The following is a 13,302-nucleotide window of genomic DNA, read 5'->3' as shown; positions in this document are numbered from 1 at the left end:
GCAGCAGAAAATAAGCATGSACCCTATGTATCTTTCAAATACCCCATTTAAGTGATACAGAAAGGAAAGCATTGAGCATTTCTTTCTTTYTTAATTGTATTCATGGATGGGGTACTGTAGTATATAGTCAATGAGTCAGTCTAATATGGTGTCTTGCAATTACAATTTTATTGGGAAATAAAACAGCCTGCTTCCTTTTAAAAGGATGCATCTTCTCTAAAGCAGTATAAAGCAAGGCTTTGGAATTAATATGTGGACTGTAGTTGTATAAAATGTTTAAACAGTGAATGGTAAACCTAGAAGAGATGCAGTGTTGCTTTGACCAAGAAAGGCTTTCAAGGAACGCTGTGTCAGCAAAAAGAAAACCTCCTCAATTCATGCAACTTTTAATTATTGAGTTTCAGTATAATTCTAGAAATTCTTCTATTGCTTTTACCAATTTAGGATCATACACATGCAAGTTCGGTATTTTATATATATGCAAAAAGGCATCTAAGGAGTCTTGTTTTCTGAAAYAGCTGATGATGGCATTATTCTGTGKCCAGTTGAATCAATGGGAATTGTATCTCTGGATGAACATGAAGTCTTGTTTGGTTCTGAAGGTATGCTTAAAAAATTGTCAGCAAATTATTCTGTTGTGTAGTATGTGACACAGAAGTCAGAACTGAGCAACTGGATACAAAAGAAAAACCCAAACATTGAGGACTTTTGTKCATGAATGAATTATCATTTATCAGCATGAATGAATTATCATTTATCAGTTGGGTTGTAGCACCTATAAAGAAATGTGAAATACCAGTGCCCTTGCTGAAGTCACTGTAGGCAACAGGGGCTCTGTAGGATGAGAGTGCATTCACAGCCAAAAGACCAGAACTTTCTGTGTCACAGCTCATCCCTCTCATAGGAGCCAAGCTCAGCAGAACCATACAAAAAATGCAAATTTGCTTCTTGTATTTCTTATTTCAAATCTGTCATTTTTGATGCAATCTTTCTGCACATTTCCAATGTATTATTTATGACTTCATAGAGCACAAAGTACTTTTTATTACTCTTCATTGTATAAAACTCTTTTCCCCATCCTGCAAAACATCACTTGACAGGAATATTTTTGTAGCCCATAATTTGAATAAATTAATGTAGTTATGTATTATCTGCTATCCTAATCTCCACTAGGGGTCAATGGGTTGCACCATTTACTCCCAAACAAGGAGATTATTTTAATTAGGAATATTTCCTAGGAAAATGTTCTGTCTTAATTTATAGACTCAAGTCATRCAGATCATACTGTGTACTGTCCTCACTGATAAGGATTCTGCATTTTAGTTTTGACATGAAATTAATAAACTTTTTTCTTTTGTTATTTTGCATTTCTTGACAGCAATGATTTCCTTTTATTTTCCCCTAATAAAAAATTCAAATAGCTTTGAGCCAGTGGTAGATACTTTGATGCCCAAGAAAATTATGAAAGACAATTTATGAATATTTTAAGATTAAGCAGATAAACTGAGTTATGAAATGTATGCCATCGGTAGTAAACTCATTATTTTTTATCAAAATAATTTGACAGATTTAATTGAGAGCCTTGCAGAAATCTGTATTCATCACATCAATTCAGTCCATGTTTATGGATCAARATTATAACCTCATTGTTATTTTTGTTTGTTTGAGATCTGGTTTTCATAAAGAAGGAAAATTGAGTGTCAGCAATTGTAGTGCAATTCCTCACTGATTTTTTGATCCTGTGAATTCCAGATTATCAGCACAGAGGTTTAGCAATTTAAATAGTTTTTATTTACAATAGTTCTTCTCATAGCTCTTGAAATATTCTTGAGCATTAGCAATTTATTCTTCTGGAACTTTTCAAGGATTCCAATATTTGCTTCTAATAAAAATTAATTGTTCAAGTGCTTCAGCTCATTATTTTGATGCTTTTGAGACCATGTTTTGTGCAGAGAAAAAAAGTCACTGTTTTACCATTTCATTACTTAAAACTGTGATGATTCCTATTCTGTCCCTCTTTCACCCATCCTCACATGTGGATAATTCATGATTCTGAAATAAAGACAATTGGTAAAGGAAATCCTCCACAATCACTGGAAGGGAAAACTATAAGGAATAATTAGTATAATTTTAAAATTAAGAGTAAGAAAATATTCCTTACTGTAAGAAATTGGTAGAATTTATGAATGTATTGATTTTCAGCATTTAGCTAAGACTTTTTGGTTAATTTCAAAGCTATTGTTTTSCATTTTTTACTCATTGTTTTATAATTGTCAATGTCTTTCCAGCATATTGATGCTAAGGATGGTATTTAAAATTAATGAATTCTCTCTTACACTTTGCCTCTCTCTAATATTGTGCTTCAGTAGACCAAAATAATATCAGGATTATGTATTGAGACATAAAATCAGATTAATTAGTCAGTATACTATGATCATTAATCATTAATTAGTAATTTGTCCTATGATCCATTAGCTATTAGCACCATTCTATGTGTACTCTTGCATCAAAATTTATATACATTGGGCATTTTCTTCAGACTTCATTCTCTTTTCAATAATGTTTTTTTAAAATTCTTCTTGCACATCTACCTTATCCGTCAAGACTAAAAAAAAATCAATAATTTCCAGAAATAATTTCCAGTCACTTCTCTGCCTATTTGAAAGTAATTTTAGTAATTTGTAAAACTTCAATTTAAAATGCTTTTGTCTTGTTTATTTGTATTTGAGTAGAGTTTTCTTAATAAATTTGTGACTCTATTTAAAAAAAAAATCAAGGTATATATTATTATGTCCCACTGGATTTAAACCTATTTTCATTTTTTTGATTTTGATTTGAACTTCAGTGTTTTATACCTGTGCTTTCCAGTTGCTGTGTTTCAAAGTAAAATAGATTATTCTTTGTAATCACTTAATGTAATCCTTCTCAGTAGAAATAATTTGTCAGTGTTTATCACGTCACACATCTGCCCCCCTCAAAGCTGCAGAAACCATTAGATGTGGATATTTTCAAATCATATTTTTTTTTGGGATTGCCATATTAATTTCCCACTTCAAAATTCAAAAGCTCCATGATTGATAGTTTTTCCCAAGTTCTTGGTGAGACAGAGTAAACAAATACCCTTTTGGATATATTTGACATAAATTCTAATAATCACAACTTAGAACAAATCTTACTATGCAACTGCATTAAAAAAATCACCTTCTCAAATTTTATATGAGGCAAGAATGAAACCTGCAAAATACATTTATTTTGGCTTAGAAACCTAGAAACAGAATTTATKGAAACATTGAGAGACAGTAATTTTGATGCAATTAGAGTGTTATGTGGTATTTCCAAAAGTTTGTGTAGATTGAAAATTCTGAGAGGCACAAAAATGGAAGAAATAGAAACCTGCTTATTTAAAGCCAGTATATCAAATCTTCCAGAATAACATTAATATTATTTAAAGGAACCCCATGCATACTAGATTTTATATTGGTCAAGACACATCTGCTATTGAAAAAATTTAGGGTTTACAGTCTCTCTGTATTTAATCTTCCCAAARTACTTGATTACAATTTAATATACAATACAAAAATATCACAGGAAAAATTTAAATTTTACAATTATTCTCTTATAGTGCTAGAATGAGACACTGTGATTTAAAAAAATAATAGAAAGAATGCAGGCTATGTACAGAAGATTGAGCTGGGAAAAAGATAGTATTAGTGACCACAATATTGTGCAACTTTTTATGAAGTTGGTTTGCTTATATTTTCAGCTGCTGATCTTTTTCAGGTGCTCATTATGGATCTCTTCAGTCAAGYAGCAGAGCACTTTGGGGAGCAAAAATGGTTAATTTTATTGTACTCACTTGAGAGATATTTCCTAATATCATAAATTATAATGGGATGGCTGACACCAAGTGGACTGGAAGTCTGACTTCATTTAATATTAGTTTTGACCTGAGGAACCCCTTGTACAGGTTGGCAGTCTGTTTTTGTGAAGCTGATGCCTGGCTAATTCARCTCCTGSTTTCTGTTTGTTTYAGGTGTCGTTTCATTTGTTGCTCGAGATGAAACCCCCCCACCCCCTCCAGCCATCCGCCCCTCGCTGCTCAGCACACCACAGAAGACAACTGGCAAAAAGACCTTTAGGAAAATGATAAGGAAGTCAATGCGAGCTCTTGCAGTAATAAGACCTGGTACGTTTGTATTATGGATGCATTTGATGTCAATTTTTGTAAAATTACATTATGTGTTTTAAAATTAAATGGRTATTTAGTATGCACAGCCTACAGACAGTGTATAAAATTCTCCTTTTATGATTTTTGAAGCATTTTTATTTTTATGATGTTAAGCTGAGCCTGTTTTTTCTTTTCCTTTTTTTTTTTTCTCTTTTTATGCCAATGTCACTGACTATTGCTCGTTGTTAGTTACTTTCTTTGTAACGATCCAATAATATTGATAGTGCTGATGTCAATTGTGAAATTCATATTGTCATTTCTGAAATTCATATTGCTCCATTACTTTCCCCTGTGGAAAAATTTTCTTAAAACAGTCTGTCATAGATACTCCTTTGGTGCAGTAAAATCAAAAAGAGAAAATTCCAGAATACCTATTTACTTTCATATTGTCACCACCTACWTTATTCTAAGCAGTATCTGCATTACTTTTGAGATTTCAAGTGTTCCAGAAGAATACTTTTGTAGTTACACCAAATATACCAATGCAGGTTTTTTGTTTGTTTTTCAATCAATTTCTCCACTTTCTTATTTATATTTGCAAGTATAACTTGGCTTATAGAACCGTGTTTTTTATGCTTTTAGTATCTAATTTAGTATCTATTTAAATCGTCAAGCATTTTTTTTTTATATGATTAAAGAATATTTCTTGCAAGGAAAGCTATCAAAGAAAGTTTAAACTAAAAGAGTTTTAGTCAATATTGAGTTTTTAGGAAATTGAGAAAGGTTTGCAATTGGAGATCTCTTTGTCTTTATAACTGTACTTTCTAGATAAATTAAAACCAGAATTTATCAAGCTCTAAAAAGATTTAGAAGCTCATTTTATCAATMAATTAGAAATAATTTGAGTTAAGTCAATGTGAATATCAGAAAGGCTGTTCTTTTCTAGTCTATTAATATTTGTACAGCAGCATGGAAGTTGGTTGACATAAAAAAAATCATGCAACACCTCATTGGAAGTTTACAGAAGAAGGATTTTAACAAATATTACATTAAGGTGATATATGCAGATAATACAGGAGAGAGAATTACAGATTTCCAGATATTAARTGGAATTAATAATAACAATGATATAAAGAGTGATGCCAGGTACACGGGAGATAAACTTCAAATCTTTACTGAACACCTGAGAAYATTAATGAATTTAGTTAAGCTTTTATTGTCCAAATAAAACATTTTTTCTTATGAGATAGTTGAAAATTTAGGAATCATCAGTCCATAACTAGTAAAGGCTATAACTGGAAGTAACTGAATGTAGAAGGTTAAGTAAGAAAGTTTCAGAGAATGGATGTCTCAGTGCTGTCCCTATCACCAACATGAATTGAGGGTTTTGTTCTTAGGTAGAAAATCCAATGGGACTTCATGGTTTGCTGTGGTTATTACTGATCAGTCTTTTGCTCCATTTGGTTCCCCACTGACAATGTGAGACTCAYTGGTCTATTTATGCATTTGAAATGTTTTCCCAACATGTTTAACAAATTAAAATTAAATAAATTTTTACAATAAAATATTAGTCTAATAAGTTGCTGAGAGGAGCCGGGTAATCAGCCCCAAATCTTTTGCTGCACACTAATTTACATGGATATAATCACTCCCACACTGAGAATCCCRTTGGTAATTGGAGCCATCTACACAGTTTATCCCTATATGGCTGCCTCAAGTTACTGCATCTTCTCTTTCTGTTGCCATTTTTTGCTCTTTTTGTGCAACTCTAGTGTTACRTCTTCATCTTATTGTAACCTACATGTTTCTAGTAAACTGCACTGACTCGGGCTGCAGGRCTACTGGCAATGTTTRGGGCATCATTAGGATTGCTCTCCTAAGTGGACCTAAAGTAGGATGTGAGATGATTCTTCCCTAGTWCTTAATACCTTTAATATACTTTAATAATAAAACCTAATAATTCCTTAGTACTTAGTATCACTTAATAAAAGATTTCTTCTTTAGTGCAGAGGATTCACCATTACAATGCACACATCCCAGGGAGAGCAAGCTTCAATCTTACCTTTAAATTCACCAACTGCTTTTAGTTATTTCACAAAAACATTATCTGTCATTACAAYCACTCATTTGTAGTAGATATCTATAATTTTTGCATTTGTGGAAAGTATCTACTGAAAAAAAAAAAGCTAAATAGAGATGGAATGTAAGCAAATCTGTTCTAACATACATGACAGTCCACTTCTTAACTTACTTCTAGGAGGAACTAGCAAAATCTTTACTTTATGCTATACAGTTTTCTTTTACACCAATATTTTTTTTTACAGTAGGTTTGCATTAGAATTAATTATTGTATGACTTTTCATAGTAGAATGACTGATGTTTCCAAAATTTAGGTTTTATTAATTGCAAGTTGCACAGCACTAGCAGAATGCAAACCCCTTGCATCACCCACTGAAGTGCATCTTGGAGCTGAGAATCCCCAGAGCACTGTAACAGGAAAACTGGACTTCTGGTGTAGAGAAAATGAATTTACAGGCTGGAATCACTGTAGCTCAAAACAAGTGTGAGGTTGTCCACAACTGAATAAGGAATAAACACATAATAGGAGAAACACATGTACACCAAACTTTTGTGTCTTGYTGTCAGTGAAAATTATTCCTTTTAAACACACTAGAAATTACTACCTTGTTATATGTACATCAGCATTCAATATCATCTTCAGGTACACACACATATTATGTAGATATAGATGTTCTTATTTACCTTTTTCCTTTTCTTTCTTCTTCAAATTACCTTGTAGGTAGGACTGCAGCAGAAGATGATGATTTYTGGATGAGCTTTCACACATTCTTTYTATAAYTTCTACCAAAATCACTCATTATGCTCTTCCAAAAACCTAAGGATTCTGAAACTTGTTTGTTATTTTATGATTCTTCAGATGGATTTATGAAAAAGCTCATTTAGTTCTTGCAGCAAAAAACATAGCGATTCCTCATGGTGAATCCTTTTTATGCTGCCTTGTAAAAGAGAGAAAAAGAGAAAACAAAACAAAACCCAAACAGAAAAATGTRTGCAGAGCAGATGTGGTGACAAGGGCTTGCCCCTTTCTAAGCTGACATGGGATTTTAATTCTTTCCAAAACATATTTCTGTCTTTGAAGAGGAGGTCCTAGGGTTTCTTTTCTCATGGGAGCCAAAAGTAAAACAAGGCTAAGTGGTTGCTAAGACTGAGAGTAGAATGCAGCTTGTCTTTCATGTGAGAATTATCTTTAGATATTCCTATATTATAAAGTGCTAAAATAATAAATAACTATTAGCCATGAATAGGTATTTGTTTCACAGTCTCACTAAATCCTGTGAAGCCTCCTATGCTCCCAAAGTAGAGGAAAGTTTTCTACTCTGGGTTTCATGGTAACTTCTTGAATTGAGCTGGCCAAATTCCCCATGTTGTGCTCATCCTTGGCTCAGCTTCTGCCAGACCCACTCCTCTCCTCAGGATTCATTTCCCTGGAAAGAGGAGTCCAGAGTGAGGAGTTGCTGTGGTTACTGCAATGGCTAAAGCCTGCACTAGAACTGCAAATCCCCCTCTCCTCTTCCATCATCCCTCACATTCTCCAGCAGCAAACTCAGCACAGGGCTGGCACTAAAACAACAGCTTTCAATCTTCCTGCGGACAGGAGCCAGCTGCAGATACACTGTGTTTGTTTGTACAACACTGGGGAATTCTGCATGTGTGTTGTCTTATTGTGGCTACCACAAGCACTGCTTTTATCCAAAGATTGTACTTCCCATTGTGGTTTTCTTATGGAATGCATTTAGGTTTTTATGTCATTGCCAGGTTTTTGAATTTCTTTGTGCTTGAAATGCATAACGTCAATAAGATACACTGCTTGTGAATAGCCCATGATGAAAAAGCACAGTCAAAGGGGTTAGGCCAGATATTAATTTTGGCCTGTTTAAATTGTATTTTTAAAGCTAATTTATGCTTCAACTAGGCCTTCAATGACAGGCAATGTTTTCTAGCCCAAGCTGTCATTGTAGTTCTTATGAGATGTCTCTGGGTTGAGTCTCCTTCCTGTTGAGTTTAAGAACTTCTTCCAAGTGATTCTTTGAGCATTTGATGACTTTGGGAGGTAATAATTACCTCCGCATTACCACCTGGTTCTCCTGGACTTCCAGGCTTGAAATAAATCCCTGAGGGCTGAACATCTGTGGGAGCACACTGGGATATTCACAAAAGGAAGATAGTGAAGTAATGTATTTTTTCTGGCAACTGTTTAAGTGATTAAGAGGTAAAGATTACTCAGGATGSCAAAAATATAAAATAAATCTTATCATTTTTTTWWTTWAWTTTTTTTTTCAAAGATCATAAGAACTGAGTATGCAATGGTAAATTATTTGATTTATCAGTATCAATGTAGCAAGGTGTTTCACGTACCTTTAATATATCAGAGGCGTGATTGATACTTCACACATGCATATTTATTTCTGGAATTACTGTCTTTAAGAGRTCTGTTCTTTAAAATCATTTTAAGTTACCAACCTATAAATTTTGGTTAGGTAGTTAAGCTATTTTTCAGTCCAGTCTACATTCTGTATGTTCCTGCATGGTGTGCTCCACCTGCAGATTAGTCTGAGTCTCCCCCTTCAGTGGAAAAGTAAAGACCTACCCAGAGAAAACAGTCCCCATGTAAATTGCATGCATATTTGCAAATTTAAAATATGCAAATTTTAAAATTAAAATTTTTAAATTTTAAAATATTTGCAAATTTATAAAATATATTTAAAAGCAAGCAACCAGCTTGCTTTTTTCCTTTTTTTCTTTAATAGCATTTTAGCATTTGCAGCTATAGTTATGCCAGTGCACAGAAGCTTTTGGGGATGGTTTAGCATATGTAGAGCATTAAGTATTAGACTGTTTTATGCTTTTTTCCTTTGTCAAAAARATTGTTCAATTACTGCTTGCTCTCTCAGTAGGTGCCCTTCTGCAGTACTGCAGTCTGCAGTCTGTTATGAATTTTCCTGTGGCCTTTTGAGGCTCAGAACAGCTTGATTCTCCCAATAAACAAACATGTTGTTTTGAAACAATTCAGATATAGCAATGCTTCAAGGACCTATGGCCCACATGGAATTTGTGGGGCATGGCATTGTGTGCAATTAAAAATCTGTGCAAACAATGCACGGTTGCCCATTTAAAATCAATAACAAAAGCAATTTGTAAGTGCTCAGAATGTAAGGCTGAGGATGAACTTTGGGTTGTATCACCCTTCCTGCAGCAGGTGTTTGAATATGGCTGTGCTGAGAAGGCAGGTAATGTTGCATCTGCACTAACCACAAATTAGTCACTGCTCTTGTAAACTGGTACATCTGTATATTTTTGGGTATCMTGGCATGTAGGATTGCATTTGCATATAAACAGATTAAATTTTATTACCCAATTTAAATGTCTGTGATGTGCATTATCCTTGTTTTGAAAGTCTGTATGAGCTATAAACTGTATTACTGAGAAGCACATCATTCTGTCATGTCTGGCAGACCTCAARTGCATATGTACGGAATTTTTTCAATTAGTAGCCCATTTATTRAAAAAAAMATCTGAAAAATAAAATYTGTAGCAGAAATGAAGAGTGGGGCKCATTATGGGGCTCACATGACAGGTCCAGGTGTAAACCCTTACTCATAGTCTGTGCAGAACACATTCAGAATGATATAAAAAAAATAGCATTTTTGAAATCTAATAGGAAATGAGGAACAGAACAGCACTCTCCCCACAGCCAGTGTCCTTGTTATGTTTGAGTGTTTGAGATCTTTATGTAGGTCATCATTTTGCCTTTCCTACCTTGTCATGCTTACAAACAATTATTATTTCACCCTTTAGCAAGTAATGAATTATAAACACACAGAGAGCAYGTAATGGTAATGAAAAGAGCACTAATGTTTACCAGTTCCTCAGAGTTGTATAAGCATGTCTGGGGCTGGAGATAATGAAGTGAGGAGAGGATAGAGGGAAGGTCCCTATCAGTCTCCTCTGTCATCCTATTTGAGTTGTTGTGAGCTGTGAAAATATTCACTGAGCCAGAAAAGAGGAAAAAGTCAAACTTTATGGCCTAATACATGGGACAGTTCATAAGAAGTGGAGTTCAAATCAAATATGTGATTTTTTAAAAAGCCTTTTACAGTGTGAGTTTTTTTTCTTCTATCTGAATAATTACTTGAATCTGGTACATTAAATATTATGAAACATTCAAATTAATCTTTAACCACAAAATGTGACATTCTCCCCAAGATATTTGACATTCAAATTACTGCAACGTCAACAACATTGTCTAAGGGTGAGAACAGCTTCCTTCAAGGTTTATGCTCAGTCTCTCAARCAGAGGGAAGAATTGAATATGCATTCTCAGAGCCTGGTAGGACAATCCAACAGTTAAGCTAATTTATAAATAGATTCAAAAATCCAGAGGAAATTTTTAATGTAAATATTTATTTTGTTTCTGAAAATTTGAACTAACTAGAAAGGACCACKCTTATATTTTTACAGAGCAGGCAATAGATATTTCTTGTCCACTGCAGTACCTTTTTTTGTTGTGGTCTCTACTGTCTCTCTCAAGATATTCCTTTTGCTTTCTCWGTGGATACAGTAGAGTCCTAATTGTTCTTGGCAGAACTATGAAATTAGAAGTATTAGGGAATTACTGTTTCCCACTGTGGCAAAAGACAGATGATACTTTATATTCTGTTTATGTGTGTGAAATTTAGAATGAATTATAAAAATATGATTAGTATTTCTGGTAATATATTAAACTGGTGTTGTTTATGAAGGATGCTGCTTTTTTCATRGTGTGATGTATACACTAATTACTGTTGAATGTTGGAAAGAATTGGAGGATTGCTTTCACTAAATTCTCTGTATTTACTGGTTGTATTTACTACATCTTATTTGCCCAGTAATATATTGAGAAATTTGTAAGAACAACCTTATAAAGTTCAGCACCTGTAAATATGGCAGACAAAATCCATGAAATTAATGAAGGGTTGGTTTTATTAGCATCTAATTGCATGGACATAAAGACCTTCTACTTGAAGATTAATGTAATTTTACTTCATAGTTTCTTTTTTTTTTTATTGAAGACATAAATTGCTCACATGACTCTACAATATGTTTTCTGAAATCTAATGRAAACCTGCCCACTTCATCATTGTGCTCAGGATGCTATTTCATATAAGWAATTTTGTCTTTTATGGATGAATAGAGATATAAACACCATTTTCCTAAAATGACCTGGGTGCTCAGCAGAAATCCTTAATAATATCTCTTTCAAGGAAGACATATTTTTTATCCCAGAAAAAATGTTACCTCTCCTCTGTGTGTGATGTTCCCTCGTGTAGCCTTTTTGCCTTRCCTTAGGAGAATGAGGTGAAATGCCTGCTCTGTGGCAGAGCTAAGAATGGAAAATTATCCAAATCCCAAGGAACCTGATTAAAAAGTTCCTTTTAAAGTAAAAGGGTTATTCTGAAGAGGAAAAATAGACACTTGTCAGTTTTAMTGCCTTTGCATTTGCCTAGCTGTGTTCCTATGAAACACTGCAGTAAGATTGTATTAGGGTTGGTAAAATGTTTTTGGTTAATTTGATGTTTTTAGCAAACTTCCAGTATTTTGGAAAAAAGTCTTTTTGATTGGTAAATACAGAATTTTTTTTTTCTAATAAATGGCAGTCAAGAATCACTCATCGGGGTGCACAAGTATAATTTTTGTAATTCTGGCATATCTTCACTTAGGAAATAAGCATTCTTAGTGTCAATATTTTGCAGATTTTAAAAAGGAAACTGTGTACACTGAGCCTGCCTGAGTATGGTARAGAATTTAAAAGTGAGTCCTGTCTGGAAGTGAGCTGGATTCTCACTGAAGTCTCATGTAGGTTCATAAAATCAAATCAAATTTAACTCACATTAAAGGTTTGGTTAGAAATTCATGTATATTCCAGGAAATGTCAATTTAGTTTGCTGGTAGGTAGAAGGAGTAACAACTTTGAATACAAATTAAATTATGTAATAAAAATGAAGATAGTTTTACTCAGCATTTTTTGGTCATTTTGGTATATTTTGAAGCTGCTGAATTGCAAGCTGGAGAAAAATAAAACTTTTAGGGAAATAGTACAATTGATTTTACAGTAGCTTCTAAATTCCAGGGGAGTTTCTATAATTCAGTTGATTTGATGAATGCCATTGATGAATGGCATTTGTCTCTCAAGTGAAAATCTCATGCTCCTTGTTACATGCTGCAACTCATAAGAGCACTTATTTGCTTTTGTGCTACAGCACTGGTAAAAATTGGGTTAACTTTGCCTTCAGTAAGCTGATTTTTAATATGTTATGTTGACAATAATAAAATAAAGCTTGGAATTTCACAATAAAGAACATGAAGTATATTTCACCACAGCGTATTGCACCTGGAGAGCGTTACACCTGGAGGATTCTTAAGGAYCTTTAACAGGTCTTTGCTGCTAACACTTAAAATTAAAAAGGTTTGCTAAGCCTTTGCAATAACTGAGTGCCATATTTGTGAGGAGACTCCTGAGACTGAAGAATATCTGCTGCTTTGCTGCTGTCTTTTGGTTTGTTTTTTTTTTTTTTTTTTTAACTGCTAGCTTTGTCCCAGGTCATTGTGTTTAACTAATGTGCTCTTTATGGAATCTGTGTTTCACTAATGTACACTTATATTTCATTCAATAGCTTGTGTTTGACTGAAAACAAAAGTTGAAATCAGGAATTAATTACGCATTGGTATGGCTTTTTCAATAGAAAATTTTTACAAGTTCTGAAGTCTTTCTAATTTCATATTTGATTTTTTTATGACTACAGTTCTTTAATGTCAGATGCTCTATTTTAAAGAGTTCTTAGTAGMCAAAATGTTAAAATTATGGAGGTATTTATACAGTAAAACATCACCTACTAAAAAAAAAGAGAAAAATTAAATAACCCTAAACATTGACCATTTATATTTTCTCTCTTTGAAGCAATATAACTATTAAAAGTATACATTTATAATTTATTTTACACATTTTGTTTTCATTTTGAYGTGGAGCAGGAAAACACTTCAGTATCTTTTTAAGGAATTTCCTGACTGGAACAATC

General features: G+C 33.4%; 1 protein-coding gene across 1 annotated transcript in view; it reads left to right on the top strand.

Moving 5' to 3' along the window:
- The window catches only part of LOC130584199 (cilia- and flagella-associated protein 47-like), a gene marked incomplete at its 5' end in the record, with an annotated part of 203,595 nt that overhangs the window by 79,673 nt on the left and 110,620 nt on the right, over positions 1-13,302 (top strand). Inside the window, one exon of the mRNA XM_057384030.1 lies at positions 4,034-4,173. Coding sequence (XP_057240013.1) covers positions 4,034-4,173 — 140 coding nt within the window. The remainder of the gene's footprint in view (positions 1-4,033; positions 4,174-13,302) is intronic.

This window comes from Malurus melanocephalus, unplaced genomic scaffold (assembly GCF_030028575.1).
Source record: "Malurus melanocephalus ecotype Western Australia unplaced genomic scaffold, MMel_1.1 scaffold_680, whole genome shotgun sequence".
Taxonomy (NCBI): domain Eukaryota; kingdom Metazoa; phylum Chordata; class Aves; order Passeriformes; family Maluridae; genus Malurus; species Malurus melanocephalus.
This window is presented reverse-complemented; position numbering and strand designations above follow the sequence as displayed.